This window comes from Temnothorax curvispinosus, unplaced genomic scaffold, assembly GCF_003070985.1.
Source record: "Temnothorax curvispinosus isolate PA1 unplaced genomic scaffold, ASM307098v1 QBEX01007734.1, whole genome shotgun sequence".
In the NCBI taxonomy this organism is placed as follows: Eukaryota; Metazoa; Arthropoda; class Insecta; order Hymenoptera; family Formicidae; genus Temnothorax; species Temnothorax curvispinosus.
This window is the reverse complement of record NW_020217514.1, coordinates 87,786-110,659: the sequence shown is the minus strand read 5'-3', so window position 1 is coordinate 110,659 and position 22,874 is coordinate 87,786. Positions and strand designations below refer to the sequence as shown.

General features: G+C 35.1%; 3 protein-coding genes across 7 annotated transcripts; 2 read left to right on the top strand and 1 right to left on the bottom strand.

The window, feature by feature from the left end:
• The first annotated feature begins 1,711 nt into the window (after positions 1 to 1,711).
• Positions 1,712 to 5,977, top strand: LOC112457303. Of its 3 annotated transcripts, none has more exons than XM_025020253.1 (10): positions 1,712 to 2,151; positions 2,730 to 2,918; positions 2,996 to 3,235; positions 3,322 to 3,561; positions 3,680 to 3,775; positions 3,860 to 4,134; positions 4,216 to 4,314; positions 4,417 to 4,690; positions 4,783 to 5,027; positions 5,110 to 5,269. In XM_025020253.1, the coding sequence occupies exons 2-10, from the start codon at positions 2,778 to 2,780 to the stop codon at positions 5,267 to 5,269; spliced, it is 1,770 nt and encodes a 589-aa protein (XP_024876021.1). In that variant the 5' UTR covers positions 1,712 to 2,151; positions 2,730 to 2,777. The 3 variants fall into 3 exon arrangements, with proteins under 3 accessions (XP_024876021.1, XP_024876022.1, XP_024876023.1); XM_025020254.1 differs by having other exon boundaries at positions 1,712 to 2,356; XM_025020255.1 differs by lacking the exon at positions 1,712 to 2,151 and having other exon boundaries at positions 2,778 to 2,918; positions 5,110 to 5,977.
• A 1,710-nt stretch (positions 5,978 to 7,687) lies between these two features.
• On the bottom strand, positions 7,688 to 11,228 carry LOC112457314 (serine/threonine-protein phosphatase 2A 65 kDa regulatory subunit A alpha isoform). Of its 2 annotated transcripts, none has more exons than XM_025020277.1 (10): positions 10,927 to 11,228; positions 10,403 to 10,594; positions 9,909 to 10,128; positions 9,655 to 9,815; positions 9,422 to 9,577; positions 9,058 to 9,329; positions 8,782 to 8,976; positions 8,467 to 8,710; positions 8,141 to 8,384; positions 7,688 to 7,935 (listed from the first exon to the last, which is right to left on the bottom strand). In XM_025020277.1, exons 1-10 carry the CDS (start codon positions 11,008 to 11,010, stop codon positions 7,931 to 7,933), a joined length of 1,773 nt encoding a protein of 590 aa, XP_024876045.1. In that variant the 5' UTR covers positions 11,011 to 11,228; the 3' UTR covers positions 7,688 to 7,930. The 2 variants fall into 2 exon arrangements, with proteins under 2 accessions (XP_024876045.1, XP_024876046.1); XM_025020278.1 differs by having other exon boundaries at positions 7,688 to 7,930.
• A 1,411-nt stretch (positions 11,229 to 12,639) lies between these two features.
• Positions 12,640 to 22,167, top strand: LOC112457315 (ornithine decarboxylase 2-like). 2 transcript variants are annotated; one of them, XM_025020281.1, is made up of 8 exons: positions 12,640 to 12,780; positions 19,201 to 19,482; positions 19,571 to 19,647; positions 19,934 to 20,106; positions 20,242 to 20,542; positions 20,658 to 20,897; positions 21,200 to 21,408; positions 21,630 to 22,167. In XM_025020281.1, exons 2-8 carry the CDS (start codon positions 19,299 to 19,301, stop codon positions 21,727 to 21,729), a joined length of 1,284 nt encoding a protein of 427 aa, XP_024876049.1. In that variant the 5' UTR covers positions 12,640 to 12,780; positions 19,201 to 19,298; the 3' UTR covers positions 21,730 to 22,167. The 2 variants fall into 2 exon arrangements, with proteins under 2 accessions (XP_024876049.1, XP_024876048.1); XM_025020280.1 differs by having other exon boundaries at positions 19,088 to 19,482.
• Positions 22,168 to 22,874: the final 707 nt, after the last annotated feature.

The window sequence follows — 22,874 nt, the reverse complement described above, 5'->3', positions numbered from 1 at the left end:
AAAACTTTGTTACGTGCAATGGCCTGTTTTTATTTTTTTTTTAGTTCTAACAATTAAAAAAAGATGGAAAGTAAGTTAATTAAATCGAGATAAAAGTTAATCTACGTTGGTAGAAATAGACATATGTAAGTAAATCATATGACTGTTTATGATAACAATCAAGTAAATAGAAAATTTGCCAATATATCAGTCAGATTGGATCTTTTGTGTCTAATAATATTTTTCGCGTACACTGTAAAAAAATTCTGTAAAATTACAACTATTATAGTGAGTAATTTTGACACCCACTATAATAGTTGTAATTTTACAAAATTACAGTACGGAAGGAAAAAGTAATTTTGTATTACAATTACACAAATTAAGAATGTGTGGAAATTTACACCTATTATAGTGGGTCTCAAATTACTCACTATAATAGTTGTAAATTTTACAAAAATTTTTTACAGTGTACATAAATTTATATATATATCATGCATATACATTAAAAAAAAAACCGCGCGCCATTATACTGTCGGGGTCTTGAAACGCAGTCCGAAGCTGAAGCTAGAGTAGTACAATCACATAATTAAATTGATAATCAATTTAACAGCACCGATACTAATACGCGTCTTTTAGAACCGTACAGCAAAAGGATGTTGCGAAAAATATCATCCCAGGGTTCGAATCTGGACCTCACGGACGTCTTTTATACCAATTCGATATTTCGATCATCGTGAGACTAATAATGTGATGACATTTATCGTAACAATCTATAAATATTAACTTAAGGAGAACGTCTTTTAAGGCAAACGTGTATAATAAATTATGTATTAAGTGAATCATGACCGCTATGATCTTTATAACAAAATCAAGTAAATAGGAGAAATATGTTAATATATAAGGTCAAACTGCATATTTTGTACTTATAAATAATATTTTTACTTCGCAAACCACGCGCCGTCACTGCGTCGGTCTTGAAACGCAGCTGCGTCTAAAGCTGAAGCTAGAATAGTACAATCACATTTGAATTGATAATCAATTTAACAACATTGATAGAAGTGGACATTATGCGAGTCATTCCTTTTTATTCCTGCATCGAATCTCTTCGTGCGACCTTTTTGTGCTGAAAATGAAACTAATATATACATGAAGAGTATTGTCTGTATTGTAAGAGCCTAGAAGAAAAAGAAAGGCTGAATTACAGATTGACTGAAAGAAAAGGAGAAGTTTGTTGTATAAACGTATCGGTTTTTGTTCATCGAAATCTGAAGTCGGTGAAGTCCCATCAACATTTGATTCCGAACGAATATTCAGCGCGATTTCAATGAAACTCCGATTAACTTAATACGCGATAAAATTCAACTGTTAAAATCGGAGCATAATTTCTAGCTATGTGTAATCGTCCCTAATCTAATCTTTTTTTTCCACATGTTAAACAAGAAATTAATGTTTTTCTATCCATGTTAACAAAACAGTGTACTTTTGATAAGTTAATCATTGATTTAATCGCAATTTAGTTGATCATCATATCATCACTGTTCTCAGAAAGAGGAATTGAGAGAAAAAAATAAGAGACGCGGAGAAGGAGAGAAAGAGAGAAAGAGAGGGGAGGGGGAGAAAAAAAGAAAATAAAAGAGAGAAAAGGACAGAGGGCATTACTGGACCCGCCATTGGGCGAATCTGGACAAATCGAGCGACGCAACGAGACTGCATCGCATCTACGGCGTTCACGGCGTTTGCGTCATCGGACAATTGTTTCGGGATTCTCGAGAAATCGTCGTCGAGGGGTGTCGAAGGGGGGGTCCCTCGATGAGTGATAGTGCGAGGGGGACGTTTCTCGTTTCTCGTTCTGTTCCGACGCGGTTACATAATTATATTTCGGCATGATTTTTCGGTCTCGCGTGTGAATCCTCGGCGGAGATCGCGGTCCCGTTGACGTTGACGCGATCGAGGTCAATGCGTAGGAGCGCGGACTCGCGGAGCGTGTAGCCTCGCTCGTGGCGCGATGGCAGCGTTGCGTTGCGCAGAAGGGCGAACGGCGACAGCTGACTAATGTGATTCGGTCCGTGGGAACTCAACGTCCTCGGCGTCCTCGCTCGCGCGTACATCTGTACTCACTTTGCACCTGCGAGCCCTACATAACGCACGTAGACGCGCTGGCTCGGACAAACGGTCAGTCGACAGGCACGGAGGATATACCCTAGTTTTTCTCCCATTCCCCCCTCGGAGGAGCCGATTAATCCTGAAAAGCGTGTGGGCTCCGTTCCTCGGGACGTCGCGCGTCGCTCGTCCGAGCTAGAAATCTAGAAATCCTAGACACACGATATCGGGGGAATCGATATCGCTCTCGCTCGAATTTGCCTCTCGGGGAGGCCAGGTATTTTGCATCTTGATTATATGTATACTATGGACACGCGAGATACGGTGTACTCGGTTTTTTATCGTGCGATTGTCCCGTCATAGTCAGCGCGAATTGTTCTGTACGTGAGTAATTTGGTGGATCAGTTGCCAAGTTGCACAGACCCACGTAACATGGTCTTGTTTTATTTTTGAAATTTAAGTAATCTGTCTCTCCCCCCCCCCCCCCCCCCCTTTGCGTATCGGGAAGTGATCCCCCCCACCTCGCATGAATTTACGTATTACGCATAAATTCTAAAAATGTTAAGAATTCTTGTCCGTCATTTGCATATTAATCGAATGTGTGGTGTGAAGAATGACCTGAATGATGAGCAATTTGCATTTCAAAACAGAGTTTTCTAGAGGGCTGTACCGGAGCAGTTGCTCTGTATCCAGCGATCATGGAACAGATGATCGCGCTGAGTACACAAAATCCATTGTCCTTATTGGTTAAATTTGGAATGATGGCCTGGAACAACAGCTGTGGGAACGATAACTGTTCCGGCCACGGGGAATGCCATAATGGGACTTGTCTGTGCGAGGTAATAAGTACTTCTGTTGATCTGTTGACCGCGCTAAATCGTTTTGTGACGATAACGTTGAATTATCTCGTTTCCAGATCCAGTTTGACGGGCCGGAATGCCACATCCCAAATCTAAGTTATTACATCGCCTTCGCCACGATTTTTTTCATACTCGGTTTCGTCTGCTTGATACAACTTGTCATGTGTATCGTCGCCGAGTGGCAGCGGATGAAGGCGCCGTCGTTTCTGAGAGCTTGCCGGGTCACTACTCAAAAAGTGTTGTACTTTGTGGTTTTCCTCGCGTCGATGATACGAGGGGCATACTTCACCTCGCCGGTATATAAAAATATTTACATTTTTTTTTAATTATAATTTTTTGTTTTTATTATGCTTTTAATCACACGGTCTTAATTTTCTTGCAGACTGCTTTTAAGGAAGGCTGGTCCAGGAGCTTGCTGTCAGCGTATTACCCGTTGCTCTTGAGTGGATCATCGTTGATCGTCTGTTTCTGGGCCGAAGTGGTTCATCTGAGAGACATTCGCTGGGACAAACCTCAGTTTTTGTCAAAATCTTTTCTGGCCTTTGTTGTCTTCAACATAATAACGTATTCCCTCTTATTAGCGGAGTTTATCACGGCTCAGACCTATTCACAAGTAGATCAAGTAAGTAACAGAATATGGGAAAATGTAATTTATATTTATTATAATATCCTATTGATTTGCATGTGTGTGACATTCTTGATGAAAATAATTTGTTAATAAAATTCTTTTTTCTTTCTAGAGCTTTTATGCACATGTATTCAATGGCTGTTACGCAGTGCTCCTATTCATTGTAGTGATCTTCTTCTTGATCTATGGAGTGGAAGTATTTTTCAAAGTATGCTCCTTTCACATTGTAATACTTTTACTACAACATTTATACATTGTCGAGTTTTCTTATGGGGTTTTTTTTTATTATTAGGTTCGTGGTGGATTCTTAAATGAATGTCAAGTTACTTCCATTGCAACGAATAAACGTGTAGCTGATACAACCAAAGTCCCTGCCGAGGATCAAGTAACGGCGAAGTTGTTCGATCCAGGTCCGTCTACATCTACAGCAGAGCCTGTGCACATGCAGCAAGTGAATACGTCTCAATTACATCAGTCAAGATTTGGATTACTCTCTCAAGCTTTTATGCTGTTTATAGTAGTTGGTTTTCTGTTCAGCGAGACTCTCAGTGAATTTTGGAAAACAAAGTAAGGAAACGAAAGAACAAATCTAAGTTGTAAGTTATAACAGAATTTTTAGACTTTTCCTAACGTATATTCTTATTCTAGGGTGCCATTGTACAGCAGGAATTGGCATGACGTTGTGTTTCGTGTTATTGAAGTTGGCGTCGCACTATGGTTTCCTTGTGTTCTTTGGAATTGTATGAGGTATGTGTTCATACTTTTTCATCTATCTTATAAAATTTCTTTCATAAATATTTTTTTTATAATATGCTCTTCTGCAATATCATTTCGTCATTTCTGTTTCAGTCCAGAGCAATTATGGATCTTAAATCCGAAGCGTTTATTGAAGAGACTGGATCTGGATCAAGGGAAACACATAAAGGAAATTGAGTTGCAAGAAAAGGGCGCGTCTCAAGATACCGCGTTTCTCTCTGCAGATACAGCATCGATTAACAGCAAAGATTGCTGGATCTGTTATGACAGTGAGAGACAAGATGCTGGTCCATTGATACAACCATGCTTTTGTAGGGGTGATGTAAGTGCTGTACATCACGACTGTTTGCGTCGCTGGCTCGTTGAGGTAAAGTGGTTACGACGTTTTATTTTGAATATTGCTTGTCGGATCATCTGTGTGTTTGTCACCTTGTCGATCGTGATTTTTTTTTCTTTCAGAGTTCTGTAAATGCTGACAGTCTCGTTTGTAAAGTGTGCAATACGAAATACAATGTTGAACATGCTAGCCGATTGGATTGGCAAAACAGTTTGACCCCACGCCATTGTCTACAAACTATTGCTATTGTTACCACGATGTGTGGATCTTCTGCTGCTGCCTGGATAGTTATCCAACTTGTAGAAGGACCCATCATTAGAATGCTCGCAGCCGGAACTGCATTACTGATTATGTATGTCTGCATAAGGTAAGTAAACGTTAACTTTTTTTTTTAGAACAATTAACATTAATACGTCCAATTTATTCATTATTGAAATTGTTTGTTCTAGATTCTTGAGCTTGAATACCGTTGTAGCGTATCAACGGGCCAAAATTTCATCGTTAAATATTGTTAACAGTGGTAGTGACAATAGTGGGACTGCACATGTTGCTACAATTAGTCATACGATTTCGGTGGACTTGACGAAATCGGACATGGCTTCGATATAATCTATACTTGCCATTGTGCTACGAGAACACAAGTATCTTCCTACTTGAAGTAGAAAGATTCAAAATAGGATAACTAGGTCCTAGAATAATGCCGATGTGTACGCTTTTCAAGCGTATGTAACGATAATGTACAAAACGACGATGATTAAGGTACGGTATGTTTCCGTTCAAGGTTTTTATATGCTTCTTGTAAAATAACGAAGTTGTTTTATAGAACGCGAATGAGAAAACTAAGAAGAGACATACTGTATCTACATTTTCACGATAGATTTAAACCAGTTGCCAAACTTCCATATTTTACTCCTCCTGATTATTTCATTATATGACATTCATGTTTTCATTATATTCATATATTCGTTACATCGCGTATAACATATATATATTTATATATATAATTTACATACTTGTAAGGTATTATCCACAAAATATGGACGAGATATGTTGTAATTACTTTAATTACTTTATTTTGTTGAAGATATTACGTTATTAATAAGTTGTATCTCATATTTATATATATAAGCAGTAAAAATTTGAATATCAAGTTTTAAAATTGCCATGAAGATTGTATTATAAAAAGTATATCAGTAGTATCAGTAAGCAATCGCTGTTCAAAAAGATAATACAATTTTCACATAGATATGAGTAAAATATAATTTCACTGGTGCAATTTATCTATTTAGTATTTATAATTACGTTAATTTTATAATTTACTAGTAAGTATTGAATATTTAAAAGGAATGTTATATAGAAATATAATATATAGTCATATATAGATTATTAAGACATAATATGTGTAAAAGATAGATTCTTCAGTAACTAAATACCAATAAGAAAAAGATTGGCAATTTTTCAAACTGCTTTACGGATTACCTTACATTTTCATCATCATTTTTTATATAAAAAAACGTGTCAAATTCAGTAAATCTCCATCTCATTGATAAGTTCATAATAAAAGAAGAACTGCGTTATTACAGACTGTATTAACAATTAAATCAGTATATTAAACATTTCTGTTGTATTAACAAATGATGTATTAAGATATAATTAAGAAAACTGAAAAAGCAACAGGTGGTAACATTGTATAAATCATATCTTAAATAATTGCATTAATAATTTGGCTTTTAAAAGTGCATAACAATTACGAATACTTTTTTACAGAGTGCTAAAATTTGCATTATTTCTAGAAGCATCTTTAAAATAGTAGATAATATATTTCTTAACTCATATATGTTTCTAAAATTTTGAAGTTTTGAGTCATAAGGATTATTTTCTTTAGGATGTTTTATATAAAAATATGATACGGATTATTAATGCAATTATATCCTATATAATTCTGAAGTTGTCATGATATGTCATATATATGATAGTTACTTTAATGTCTTAACAAGTATTCAATTTTAGAAAGTATTCAAGCATTAGAAATCCAATAATGGTTAAAGACTCCATACATATTAAATAGATTTTAAAATGAAAAAGAATTGATCTTAATTATATCTGATAATAATCGTATCGTAAATGAAATTTTTAAAAGCTCAAGAAGTATAGTAGATATACAGTGTTACAGTTACATCCCTATATTGTGCAGCAATAGTACGCTTATCTCATGCAATAAGTAAACTAACAAAATTCGTGTTACTGTATACTTCGTTATAGCACAACGTTAATTATATTATAACTTATTACAACGTGTCAAATTCAGTAAATCTCCATCTCATTGATAAATTATATTAACGTTATTACAACGTTATAGAACAACGTTAATTATTTTATAACTTACTTATTGATCGCATTTTTGGTTTAAATCCAATTATATTAAATTATTATTTGCATATAATTGAAAAAGGTAGTTTTATTTTATTTGAAGTGGAAGGAACAAAATCACTTTTTTAATTTACTTTTATAAATATAAATAACTGATTTTAGTTTCTTAATATGTGGATAAAACTTAGAAATGCTTACAATAAGTGATAAACGTCTTCATAATATCGGTATATTCATAATATTGAGTACCTATTAAGTTTAATAAATATATATCGTAAACTTATTAAACAAAAATAGTGATAAGCTGTGATAATATCATGTTATGTAAGATGTTCATATTAATGGCTATGTAATAAAATATAACAAAAATATAATTGATTCTTGTTTCTCTTTGGGGGAAAATATATATATATATATATATATATATATATATATTTGTGTGTATATATATATATATACACACACACACACACATATATATGTATCAAGACGTGAGATTATTAAAGCTTTTGATTGGAAAAACGGTGTAATTAATTAATAACTGGGTATTTTTTGTTTGTAGGAATGATTCAGAGACACTTTTTTTATTATCGTTATATTATTTTTTTTTAAGACAGTTACTTAAATATGTATGAGAAATACACGTTACCAATTAAATCGAATATTGTACTCATTACTGTAATTATAGATATACAAATATAACATAACTTAAAGTACGGTTTAATAATAATCTACTAATTAGAATTTGTATGTCTTCTCGCCAAAATTTACTTTGACTGTGCATAATATTACCTGTTGCCATGTGTTTATAAGTGAAACATATTGTGGCATGTTATTTTTCTCTCTCAAATTTAAGTTGAATATTATTGGATAAGTGATAAATGCACTGTGTCGTTCAACCTACGCTGAAACATTATCATAATTAAATGTAATCAAATGTAATTAAGGAATCAAAAAGAAATTAGAGTGTTATAAAGTACTTTTCATAACGAGACAAGCTAGAAATGCATGCATATATACACGTTCGGACATATTGATTATTCATTCATTACACCTTAATAAAAGATATATAAAATATATATTCATAATAAAATATAGCGATATGTTTACCTGCAATGCCAGCAATGGCTTCCGAAGCAAAGTATTTCACATCTACGTCGCTGTCAGTATTGAGTTTATCGAGGATAGGTTTTACTTGAGTTTGAACTGCTGAGGGTTCTAGGAAAGGTCCAATTCGCTGTAGAGTCTTAGCGACATTAAACCTTACATTCGCAACGTTATCAGTTGCCATTGTCAATACAGTTGGAAGCATCACCTTTGTCGTTATATCTGGACCACATACTTCAGCCAGAACCTATTATAGAAATTGTGTAAATTTACATGTTAGAATACATACTATTACTATTGCCATTGTACAGCATAATGATGTAGCTTACATTAATGCAGAACAAACATGTCATTCTATGAAGATAATTCTGATCCCTGGACATAGCCAAGACTTTAGGTATCACTGTATTCTGTGCCCAATCGGGTCCAAACTTCTCTACCAATTTCTTCAGATTTAACGTAGCTGCTTCTCGAATTGCATAAACATGATCCACCAACCAAGTCATGCACAGAGAATTTAATTTCTCATCAAAGAATTCCACGCCAAGTTGTCCGGCTAGTAATGGCATATACCTGAAATTTAAGCTATTAACACAAGCGGACTATTTTTTAAATTCAATTTAGACGAAAGCAAACATAATTACTCGATAATAGCTAGTCGCACACGCCATTTAGAGTCCTCGGCTAATTCCACGATGGCAGGTAAGAGGGACTGCGAGAGTTGTTGTATGCCAATAACTTCATTAACACATTCTAGATTACTAATGATATTGAGTCGCACTTCGGGACATTCATCTCTGAGCTGGGATAGGAATAGGGGTAACAAGTGTTCGATTGTGCTGCAAAAATATTAAACAATTATCAATCGATTGTTGTACTTTGTAATATTGTATTAAAATTATTATTTTATTTGTCCTTACTTGTGCTTGCCAAGAATGGGGCTTAATCCCATGATTACGCTTGCCAAAGCTGACTTTACGTGCTGATTAGGATCTGCTACAAGTTCTTTAACAATGGGCAATATATTTGTCATTATTATAGACTCCTGATTAAACTGATCAAGATTCTGGCAGAAATCGCGAACTTTATCGGCAGCTGCGGCCCGCACCTCTGCTTCGATATCTTTCAATAATACTTGAAATGCTGGCACAAGATCTGTTTTCGTTATTTCTGGGCCAACAGCCTTTTGGAGCTGCAAAAAAAAAAATATTTAGATGGTATTTTTAATACAAAATTTTCTCAGAATAAATCTCTATATATTAAGTTTTAAACAATGATACGTACGTCTGTAAATTTATCTGCCACCATGTAACGAACGCGCCATGATTGATCGCTAGCGCACTGCCGAAGCGTAGGCATGACCAATTGTTCAACATCCTCTTGTTGTAACAACGCTGCAATACTGACACAAGCTTCAACAGCCAAAAGACGAACTGAATCCTGTAAAATTATAAGTTACTGTACAACAATCTGGCTGATAGAACATTTATCAAGTTTCATCGTTTTAATGCACCTACTTGTTCGTCCTGAGCGAGTATAACAAACATTGGTATTAAATCAGATTTGAGGTACTCGATCTCCACAACTTTTGCAAACTCGCCTAATTTAGAAGCAGCTGACCGTCGCGCCATAGGTGTATCATCCTGGCACAAGCTGCGAAAGTGATTTCGCAATTCCGCTACAACATTCGAGTTCGCAAAACGTTAGGATTATCAATTTTATTTACTTAAAAACTGATCCGCAAAAAAATATAAGATTATTATACAATTACCTTTAATGGCTGGGCTCACCCTCGGATAACAAACGCTGAACAAGCCACATGCCGATGTTCTTGACGTGAACCAGTCTCCTGAAGCCAAGCGTTGCACTAATGGAACAAAGTGCTCCTCCAAATCTGCAGGACTGTGCTGGCTCGCGATATTTCTTAAGGATTCCACAGCTTTGTCGCGGACCACGGTTTCTTCCACAGTGGCCAGAGATTCCAGTGGTGGCTAAATCAGAAATTTATACATATAGTAATTTCTTCAATAGACAGAACGAAGATATTGAAACTGATATTAAAGCAGTATTCATAGCCCAATATTATATTTAAGATCGTCTTAAGCACAATCTTTGGTATGTGTGAAAGCGATCGACTCATAATTGGCAATCTTATTACCACTTAAAATCAGACTTGAGGTAAATTTTAAATATAGAGTCCGATTATAAATATCATTCTTAGACTTGTGTCAATTATTTTATTATCTAAAACAGATCTGTCATTACCAATAGACAATGCACGAATTCTGGCCCACCGACGAGAGGAGTAAACGTGCCGAGCTGTTCGGCCAACGCAAGGAGGACTTCATCCTCATCGTAAATCGTCTCTGTTAAAAACGGTATCAGCTCGCTCCGCGTTCGTTCGACGCCTAGCGCCAGCGCGATCGTCGATAACTTCTTGATAGAATTGAGACGTAGCTGTAACGAAAAGGACAACACATGATGATTTCTATAACAAGTGTTAACTGTGATAAAAGTAGCAATGAAAGCTGTTGCTTTATATACGCTGAATACGTAAAATTTTAGCTCCAACCGAGTATCTTTCTCACAATGACGTGTTCTAACACTATCTTATACTATCACAAGCACTAGTATCTCCGTGATCTTTTTAGCAAGTTCAAAAAAACGCTGTTTAGAGTACCGCTATCTCGGTGTTGTCTCCAGCGAACGGGTAGTAACGGGAAAGAGAAAAGAGGAGGACAAGAGGAAGCGGAAAGCTCACTCGACGCGACCGTTGTCGCGGCGATTACCTGGACGTCCTCATTTTTCAGCTCGTCGATCAGAACCGCGATCGGATAGAGGCTGTCGTCCGTGTTGGAGTCGCTCGCTGCCATTTTGCTGCCGGACAACACTGGTGATTCGGTGTAAACGCTCGTGAGGATTCCTCGTGGCCGCGTCAGATGCGCCTACGTCGATGCTCGCGTCTCCGGGTGATGTGTATCGGACACCGTTCTCGGGCACGCGCGCGTAGTTACAGCATAATTGCGGAACGCCGTTTAGTAATTTAGGAGCTCGCTCGAAATTCACCTGGCAGCCCCATGCGACTCCGTGAATCACTGACGGTAGTGATGGATAGTGATGACTCGCGCCGCCATCAGATGGCGACTCCCTATGCTCTCTTCTCGGCCCGTCCGCGTCGCGGACGAGGACGTCGAGGACGCGAGCTGCAGCTGCGCGGCGCGATGATGCAACTGCGTCCTGCCGGTTCTGCTATTTTTAAGCGTATGGCGATAAAGCTGTAATATAGCTAGAGATCGCGCCTAGAAATGTTTGTTAATGTTAAATGATCGTTTATCTCTTTTTAGATTATATTTGTATAAATTGAAATAACTTCCACTTAAATTTTTATAGCGTTTTTCGTTGGAAAAAACTAGCACTGGCAGCACTGAGTGCTTGAAGCGTATTTCATTGGTAGAATTAGTGAGCATGTTTCTGAAAAATACAAAAACTGAGAGTGCCAGTGAGTTTTTCCCAATAAATGCCGCCTAGATTCTTAGAACTTATAATTAGATTCTAATAAAAAAAATAATTTCGCGATTTTTGTTTACTGTTCTTTTCAAGATAAGTGCTAAAAAATAGCAACATGAGCAATATACTCCTGGAGTCATATAGTCCTGGTCCTCTCTAATATTTAGATTGAAAATTATACATGAAGAAAAATAAATGAAAAATTTAAACGCATAGAATAATAATTTATTTTAATCGAAGAAAGATGGAGCGTGGAGCCGTAACAAGGTGTTGGTGTTCATATATTCTATACTTACGTATAAAGAAATAACGAATTGTAATGTACATACCGTACATATACATATATTTCAATTTAATAAACTGCGCGCCGCAAATTTGTCGGACTTGAAACACAGCTATCTTGGAACATTAATACACTTCCCTACCCCGGAATTAAATCTACACGATTTAATTGTTTAAAAAACGTAAAGAATTTATTGCGAAAAATATTACCTCAGCCAGGATTCGAACCTGGAGTCTCCCTCATTCCGTGAAGGGCGTCGTACCAATTCGACTTAACATATATATATCATAGATATGTTAAGTACTGGTAAAAATTAAAATAGAAAACTATAATGCACAGGAGTGTTACACTAAAAAACTAAACTGCGTTCCAATAAATATTTTACACGGTGTAGCACAGTATAACACAGCGTATATCCCTTGCTGGAAAGTACTAATTATTTATTATTAATGTCTCTTCGGCAGAACTTCGAAACCTCACTGAGAGAAAAAAGTCGAAATATTCAGAAACAAATGTTATTTATGATATTTTCTTCGATATTTGTTGGCTATAAAAAAAAATTGATTATGATGACAGAATATACATTTCTGTGAAATATGCCTAATTTTCCTTATTAATTGTAAAAAAATTTTTATTTATTTATAGCTGGAAAAATAAATCTACTTGCGGCAAACTTACATTTTTTTATAGCAACAAAATATTTAGTTATAATAGAATAGAATTTATAAACAAATGAATTTATAAACAAACTTAATTTCTAGCTTACTGATTCGCATTGCATCGTGCAATATGGCGGACTAGTGGTGGTCGTGGCGGTGCGTTGTCGTTCTGTAGTGACTGTCTGTGATTTTAGGTATGTTGAGTGTAAAAGCGTTGAGTGTTTTAAGTTGAACTGTTAGTTCAAAAAGTGAAAGACAAAGTGAAACAAATCTCAGACACATTACATTTAGAGCCTGTTCACACGAGGCATTTCTGTCTCGCGGATGCCGCGCGATTGCCGCCGTGCGTCAACGTTCGCATGAGTCGCACGTTATCGCGAGGCAAAGTGTAAGAACTCGTGCATACCCACGGAACGGCGTACGCGCGACGGCGAATGTTGTATAATAGATCTAAAATGCCGCAAAGCGTATCGTAGCGCAGCGCACGCGTGCGTTGTCGCACTTCGCCTCGCGACAGCGCGCGTCTCGTGCGAACGTTAACGCGCGGCAGCAATCGCGCGGCAGAAACGCTTCGTGTGAACAAGTTCTTATTACAACGCTAAAGCCAGAATCTAATAAATTAGTTTGCAACATAATATCTTACTCATTAAAGCAAAGTGAGACGGCTGTCAATATACAGATAAACCTTTGCTTTTCTGTTTTGTTGGCTGAGGACCAATGTTCTTAATGTGTTAACATATTGAAAGGCGTCACTTTGCTCTAATGAGTAATATCTTATATTGCAAATTTACTTATTAGAATCTTGCTCCATCGTTGTAAATTGTGGCGATCTATGCCACTTACAGACCGCATCCGTGCATTTTTAACTCGGCGGAATTATATATATATACCAGCAATTAATTCGCAACGACATCGTTAAGCAGCGAATGATGGAAAGCGTTGCTCGTATTTAAAATACATTCAGCCATAATATATAAACAAACCCTTTGCGAGGCGAGAATAGCAGCATCGTCGCTATATAACTAGTTGCTAGTACACATGATTCCGCCAAGTTAAAAATGCGCGGATGCGTTCTGTGAGTGGCGTAGGTCGTCACATAAGTATAGTGTTGTCTAAGATTTGTTTTAAGATTTCTTCACAATTAAATTGTGAGAGAAAATTATAATTATTTAGTGAAATTTAATTTACTTGTCAGAAACATATTGATTTATAAAAAAAGAAAGATTAATATTTACAATTAAACAACTCATGCCGAAGAAATAAACAATTATTTGTAATAAATAATACTTATCTCAAAAATGAAATATATAGTTTATTTACTAAAAATAAAATTTTATTTCGCCGTATTTAAATAAGAGATTTATTTCTATAAAATAAACCTTATATCTCACAAATTCAAGTATTTTTTTCTCAGTGTTCAATAAATTCATGTATCTTTTTCTCTAAGTTGCTTCGGCCGACAATACGAGCTTATACTTGAGCGTGCGAACGCTCAGAACGACCATCTGCGCTAAATCGCTTACAAATTTCGTCAATTCTTTGAATTTCGAAATAACACTATATAGGAGCATATATTATTCTTGAGATGTAGCATAAGAATATATATATATATAGGTATATAATTTTTTTCGATTTTTTAAAAGTTAGTAGACCAGGATCCCCCTTTAACCAAGAGCTATCAAATGAGTTGTCCATGCGTAATTAGTGCACTATTATTGCACTATTAGTGCGCTATCAGCGCTATTGCGTCATTCTATTCTTGTCTTATCTTAGAAAAGGATTGTCAATTTTCCATGTCATTGGATTTGCGCAATGTTGAAATTAGTCATCTCGATACGCGTTGTGCATTGCTTACACAGAAAAAAATATTTGTGTAAAATTACATGATTATGCTAAGTTTTTTCCGACCCAGCATAATTATGCAATATTACTACTCATATTAAGAATTGCAGATTGTATGTAATTTCTCATGAAATAAAACTGTTTTTTTTTTCGTTTATCGTTATGAAAATACAACGAAATTTAAAACTATAAGTAATTTTCATATAAAAATAATAATTTCACCTATATTTTACCATTAATATGTATTTTCAGTTTAAAAAATCTGGGGAAAAAAATTATAGTAATAATTAGATAATTTTCCGATTTCAAACATGTAATTTCCATGTAAAAGTATATGGATTTTTTTCAGTGTAATAATAGATAATTTTCCAATTCCAAACATGTAATTTCCACGTAAAAGTACATGGATTATTTTCAGTGTAATAATAGATAATTTTCCGATTTTAAACATGTAATTTCCATGTAAGTACATGGATTTGTTTTAGTGTATGTTAGTACTATCGAGCGGCTATTATTGCGAAGGTTGCATATTTTTAGTGCGTTTGCGGAGCTCGCTATTAGCGATATTGCGTTAATGTTCCTAGAAGACACGTGCGTAAAAGACATATACATACGTGTCTTCCAAGGATATGCGCAACCTTTTCGCAATGATAATCGCTCGATATATATTATAGCATTAGGTAACGCACAATGCGCATCGAGATAATCAATCAACATCGCGGAAAAACGATGACAATGGAAATTTACCTTTTTTAAGATAGGGTCGTAGATATAGAATCGTAAACTACAGGGTGGTGGGTGATTTACTTAAGTGCTTGAGTCACTCTCTGAATGGTGGCAGGCACGTCGCAAAATTATCGAGACTTAACAACGCTGTTTTTGTGACAATTATTTGTTCAAATGCAACAATTTATATTAATTTATATCTTTGTATTTATCCTTCAACCAACTTTGATGTAATGCATAAAAAACATATAGATTGATTTAAAAAACTAAAATGGGAGCTAAATAATTAATAGGTGTATATATATATATATCAGATTTAAAAAATCATTGGAACTAAAACTTTTTAGATTTCGTAATATTGAAATCTTGAAAAATGTCTTTATAAATTTTGTAGCCAAGGGTTCACTCTTTACAACGATATACCACATTTTACTAAAATTATTTGTTTTGTTGTTAAAAATCGGCACCGAAAAAATAGTGACGACTTCGCTCCGGTCTCCCCTACCGATGCCGAGACACTTGAAACCCATGTCTGCACACCTTTATCATTTTAGTTTTTAAATAAATATAACGCAAATTATAAAATCGAAGATAAAAATATAATACAAGAAAAATATTCTTATTTTTGATTCTTTGATTTTAATTCGCGTTATAACTTATTTAAGGACTAGAATGTCCAGGCACATGTACATTTATTACCTTAGTATGTACTATAATTTACAATTTATATATTATATAATAATTTCAATCAAGTGCCAGGCAATCTCCTCGCAGAAATTAAAAAAACCCGTTTGTATATTGATGCTTTCGTGCCTTTAATTTTTCTTCGTTTTTTCCATTTTGACGTCACAAGGATATCATCTTGACTTTTTGTTCTCCTTGCCTTGGGAATCTTTAAGCGGAAAGGCCTTAGTCGATTACAAGACGTCGTCTGGGATTTTTCAAAAGAATTTGCATCTAATGGTATTTCCCAACACTTATATGTAGCAATGAAGCATTTAATTCTAATAGTACATTTTTTTATAATCGTGCATTAAGATATCATTAGGATAGCATAATAGCATTAAGATAGCATAATAATTAGATAGCACATATAGGGTGTCCCAAGTTTTTACGGCCAATTAAAGAACAATCGACATTTTAAAATGCAACATTAAAATCATATTGTACTCTATTAATAATAGAAGTAAATTTTTTCATTCGCGACGCATTTTATTTTTTTTTCTTATATCATATTTTTTAATAAGGACCTAGCATAGACCTGTGTAGTGACCCGTTTCAATTGCGTTTGCAATTTGAACGAACCGCTGGTGTTTTTGTCACTAATTTTGTCACTAATTGATGAACTCTTGATTTGATACTCGGTACGTTATTTTGATCGAAATCCTTAACGTAACTTGTGTAAAGTCACAGTCATCGACGAATTGCCAGCTTATTTAAATCAGTCAGTTATATTATACATATATTGCTCGCCCGATATAACATTTTTTTCTTACTGTTACCCAAAAATAAGTGATCTTGTTTGGTCGTCAAAACCGCGCAAATATCTTGTAGTAATTACGTGTAATTGCCCTAAAGTCAGTAGATAAGTACCTATAGGTACAGTGTAAGGAAAAAGTCTGGAACCAGTAAAATATCTTGAAAACAAAACATTTTGGGAAAAAATGTTTTATACATAAATTGTAGGGCTTCAACAAACGCATCAAACAGTAGTACTAATTTGACCTTGAGCGTAAGTATGGAGGAGCTTTCAAGGTCAACTTTAAAATTTTAAATGAAAACCCTCACATTTTATTTAATATTCTTGTAACTGATATCGAGAGCTTTTTAAAACACTATCAATAAACTTCTTTCGGTAGAGTATTTTTTGAGATATGTTGATAAAGTTCAAGTACCGGTGGCATTAGCATTAGGTGTACCGTGTGTGTGTGTGTGTGTGTGTCGTGTGTGTGTGTGTGTGTGTGTGTGTGTGTGTGTGTGTGTTATATCAACGTATCAACGGTTATTAAACTACAAAAGCTTGAAAGAGAAAAAACCTCTGAGCGTGGAGTTTAGCTGCTTATCGCCAGAGATGTCGACGCTTGTCCTTATCAAGCGTATCCTTATCAACAGCGTGTTGCTGGCGCTTGCTAGTGTGAGTTTATAGGGCTCCTTAAAAGATCACGTTTATAAAACAAAACCTGCGAGCGTTGAAGAATTGAGGAGCAGAGAATAACTAACGAAATGAGTTTAATAACCGTTGATATGTTGATATAAGACACACACACACACACACACAATGAGGTGTAAATCCGATCGTGCAACCTCCACGTGGTACACCTTAGCTAATGCTAATGCCAGCGGTACTTGAAGTTTGTCAACATATCTCGAAAAGTATTCAACCAAAAAAAGTTTATTGATAGTGTTTTGAAAAACTCTTGATGTCATCTACAAGAATATTAAATAAAAAGTACGGGTTTCCATTTAAAATTTTAAAGTTGATCTTGAAAGCTCCTCCATACTTACACTCAAGGTCAAATAAGTACCACTATTTGATGCATTTGTTGAAGTCCTACAACTTATGTATAACACATTTTTTCCTTAAAATGTCTTGTTTTCGAGATATTTCACCAGTTTCAAACTTTTTCCTCACCCGGTATAAGTATAAAGCACATACTTCTGTATAACGCATAATGCGTAAGCATAAAAAAATTGATGCATATACATGTGCATAAGAAAATAGACCAATCTATTTTCTTATGTTTATGTATTATGCGTTATGCAAAAGTCTGTGTTTCCCGCTTAAATGTTGATCAAGAGATACGGTAGTGTCTCGCGCCAAGTACTTATAGTATATACCTAACTTTAACGTCATTTGCATTACAGTTTACAATATATTCGAATATCTATTTTAACATAGAAAGAATACAATCGGCAGATAACATTAAAGCTGTAATCGAAGAAGACATTAAAGCTGTAATTCTACATCGTGGATATTGGTCATATTATTAATATCATCACGAATAAATTATCAAAATATTTTTACGAATTTATATTGTTATGTTATATCGTATCATGGTATCTTATACATATTATTAGATACCACACTTGTATATATGCGTGTAAGTATGTGTTAAACAAAGAGAAAGAAGAAGCATGAAAGATGCAAGCAGGAGAAGACAATCAATGACTCAAAAGAATTACGGCCTCTGTGAGAAAACATTAGTTCTCAAGTTTCCACGTAAGGTAAATGCACCACCATAGGGGATTTTTCCGTTCTCTTCTCAGAACAGCATATCTTTCTTGCTTCCATAGACGGAAATAAATCTTTCCCACCTGATAAAATTTCCACACGCGTATATTGTTACCGCAACTCAATATCTCACGTATTTACAATTTTTATTTCTAAAATTCTTACACAATAATTTATCCAGACAAATACCTAAAAACTTAACCCTAATGAACCTATAAGTCCTGCTAATTTGTCTAGACACACTCACTTACTTACTTTAATTTGAAACTTTTTTTCTGTATCGCTTAATTAGCTATAAACGACTAGTCCTAACAGATTCTTGCGTTATATACCAAAATTTCAGTTTTACTTGTTCTTTTAATAAGTCGCTTCAATCGCTACTTTTAATATTTGAACGCGTTATCGCTATTCCAATATATGAATATAAGAACGGTTAAAACAAATCAACGAAACTCTCAAAGTGATCACACCTTCGACTCATCACTTGCTCTGTGCCAATTGAAGTCTTATTTATATTAGTGGTACGATCGCCTACTTTTATTTTATTTCAACATTACGTTGCGTCTCGCTCGTAACAATATACGTACATGCAAATCGTCTAATTTTCCACGGTAAGTAAGGCTGTTTACCTGCCCGACGAAAATAACAGAATGTACCCCTTTCGTAATTTGCGTCATCGTAAAAAAAGATTCCATCAATAGAGGAACGTGCATTAACTTCCACGAATCTTATCGTTGAGCAAACGCGCGAGGAGGTGGACTGCGATCGTATTCAAGCAATGCTTCTTATCATAATATCTCGGACCGCTTATAAGTAGTCAACAGTTACACTTCTTCGGACAGCCGCATTTCGTGCTTTGTTACTCTCGGCTCGCGAGTCGCGCCAGTACCTGAAGATACCGAGATCGCGAATATGTCTCCCTGTGATTTCAACGAAATTAAAGTCTTCGACGACTCGGTGGATAATATGGACGTTATTAAAACTATAATCGACATGGAAAATCAAGAAGACGGTTTCTACATCGTGGATATTGGTGATATTATTAACAAGCACCGCGAGTGGATTACCAAGATTCCGATGGTCGCTCCGCACTACGGTACGTCGGCTTTAAGGACATACAAGGCAATGTCGCTTAAATTTGCGAAAGTATTGAGGTTTCTCATCCTCCTTTAAATTGATTTCAGCGGTTAAGTGCAATCCTGATCCGAATGTGATCAAGATATTGGCAGCTTTAAATACTGGCTTCGACTGCGCGTCCGAGGTAATTCACAGTGCCTTTTACCACGATCATATTATAGTCTTCAGTATTTGAAACCTTAAAATTTCTATGTGACTCGTTCAGTCACGAAATCTTCGCGCTTAACACTTTAACGCACAACTTAATTATTATTTTTCTCGTCAAACTTTTTCTTTAAATTAATTTTTTCAAATTATATAAGTTGCAAACTTAATAAAGAAATCATTTTTTTATATAACATCTTTATTGCTTCTCAAATCGTGGGACAGAATAAGCTTAATTTTAACGTGCATATAATGTGTCGTAATAGCAAGAAATCAGGCAAGTGATGCAGTACGGCGTGCAAGCCGACCGGATCATATTCGCGAATCCGTACAAGTGCCCGTCTCACATCAAGTACGCCAAAAAAATGAACGTCGACCAGATAACCGCCGACAGCGAGCTGGAGCTTTTGAAGATAAAGGATCTTTATCCCGAGGCCAAGTGAGTGTGCGAAATCATTGCTATTATTCGCCGTTGTAGCTACAAGCAGCATCCCGGTTCTTTTTTATCCTTTTATCCTTCCGTATATGATTGTGCAATATAATTTAACAATCTAATCGTACAACGGTCTAACAGGATAATAATACGCATACGATGCGACGCGAAAAACTCGGATTGCGATCTCGGACTGAAGTTCGGCTGCGAGCCGGACGAGGATGCTGTGCGACTGATACAGCTCACGATGGACCTCGGGCTCACCTTGCACGGCTTCAGTTTTCACGTCGGTAGCCCGTGCGGGGAGCTAAACGCGTTCAGCAGAGGCATCGGGATATGCAGACGATTGATCGCGATCGCCAAATCGATGGGCTGCAAGGACGTGCAGCTGCTCGACATCGGTGGCGGCTTCCCCGGTGAAAAAGGAACGGATATCGACAAGGTACGTGCTTTTCTCTCACGTCTTCTGCGTATTCCTGCATCGACATGATTCATCGCATCGACATTGTAGCGACATTCAAAATATAGCCTTTTAATTCATTTTTAAATTCCTTCAGCTCGCCAATATTGTCAATGATGCAATTCGAGATCTCGATCCCATCATAAGAGTTATCAGCGAGCCTGGGAGATATTACGTTGACTCGGCGTTTACCTTGGCCTCGTATTTACATTCCAAGAGAATCGTTCATAAAAACGGTAAAACTATGAGAATGTACTACGCGAACGTCGGGACGTACAATTCGTTTCTGGACGAAATAGTGGGCATAAAGTCTAGATACCCGCAAATTCTCTTTGAGGTACTATATATAATCATATATAATATGAATATCGTGTATGCAAGATATCTTTCTGTTCACGGAGAAAATTTTATAGTAAATATTACTATGGTGCCGCATTAGCTGCGGACCATCGAGGAATTTTAAGTTAAATTACTATGTTTATGGTAAAAATTACGTTATTTTATCGTTTTTAAAACAATAATTATAATATTTTAACTTAAAATTCCTCGATGGTCCGCAGCTAGTGCGACACCATAGTAATATTTACTATAAAATTTTCTCCGTGTTGTTGTAAAATAACGTATTATTAATTTATATAGCCGGTGAGTGATGAGAAATTTGTTTCGACTTTATGGGGGCCGACTTGCGATTCGTACGATGTAATTGTCAAAGATGTATTAATGCCGGAACTTCACATTGGCGATTGGCTGGTTTGGGAGGACATTGGCGCTTACTCTTTATGTCTCTGTACCGAATTCAATGGATTTCCAATCCCAAAAGTCATACCGTTTATCAGGAGAAGTCAGTGGTTCGTATAATATTAATTCACTGATATCCTTTTCGCACATGTGCGCCACCCTGTTTTTATCTTACATTTTTTAATATAAAAATTACTTGAACGAGACGTTTGTAAGTTTGTGCAAATTATTCCATCTAGAGCATCTTGTATTAAAATATCAGCGTGATTTAATCTAATTTTGTATCAATTTTGTTTAACTTGATGAAACATTAATATTTTCACACACACAGGAAAAATTTGATGCTGGCCATCAAACTGATGCAAAGACCCACGGAATTCATAGAGTGGTTTAAATCAATGGAACAGGAACATTACATTGAAAATCGCTGACAAATAAAATTATTTAAATACTAAATTAAAATAAAATTAAGATGATATAAGTGTTTTGCTTTCAATTAAATTAGATTTTTAATTACTTATTAATTATCTCTATATTTTATTACTTATTATCTCAATATTGATCTAATCGTTCTCGTTACATAGATGTGAATATATTGATAATTGTGGAATAATAACATGGATACTGCCTATTTTTAATAGTAATAAGCAATAGTAATGTTAATAGTAATAAGCATTGAGTAAAATATTGCAGTCATTTTTTCTTTATGATTTTATATTTAATACAAAATTGTGCAAGATTGTTGTTGTCTTTTATTTGTATGTATAATTATAAGCGTGATGTCAGATGATGTAATGTTGACTATTTTTAAGTTTATATTACTTTATATTATTTTTTTGAAAAAAGAAAAATATATATATAATACGTTCGATAGAAAAATGAAATGTTTCACGAAAATAAAAACGTTATTTATTATTTACACATTGTTATAACTGATTATTACCAAAATCTACTTAATTGTTTAAATGCAAAAATATCTTTCATCAGTTTTTTTCGATAAGTTTTCAATTCGTATGATTATATCTTATTTACACTTCGAGATGGAAAAATACCAAATATCAAAATACTTAAAAATATAAAAAATATATCTTCAGAAAACAAGTACATCTTAATTTATATTTCGCAGATAAATATATTATCATCACAGAGAAAAAGAGTTCTTTACATTTAGTATTTCTATTTGTTTGATTGAAATTTCTTTCATTGAAACAACATATGCTTAGACGTAATATTTTTTTGAATAAAAAATTTTTGTTTTTATTCAAGAAAACCCTGTTATTTAACGGAAAAGACACTGTCATTTGAAGTAATATTTCCCAACTAAATAATACATTATTTAGTATTTTACAATAAATGTGATAAGCGTTTTCACCGCTAGACGGCTGCTAAACTCGTACGTCAAATTCGGCCCCACGGCGAAAGCATCTATCACTCGCAGTTGTACACATCATTAGAATCCATCACCGGTCACTCGAGTGATGCAGATATGACAATTATTTATTATTTATTTATTTATATATGTGGCAGTCAACCGACTACCATATATATAAATAAATAAATAATAAATAAATGTTTC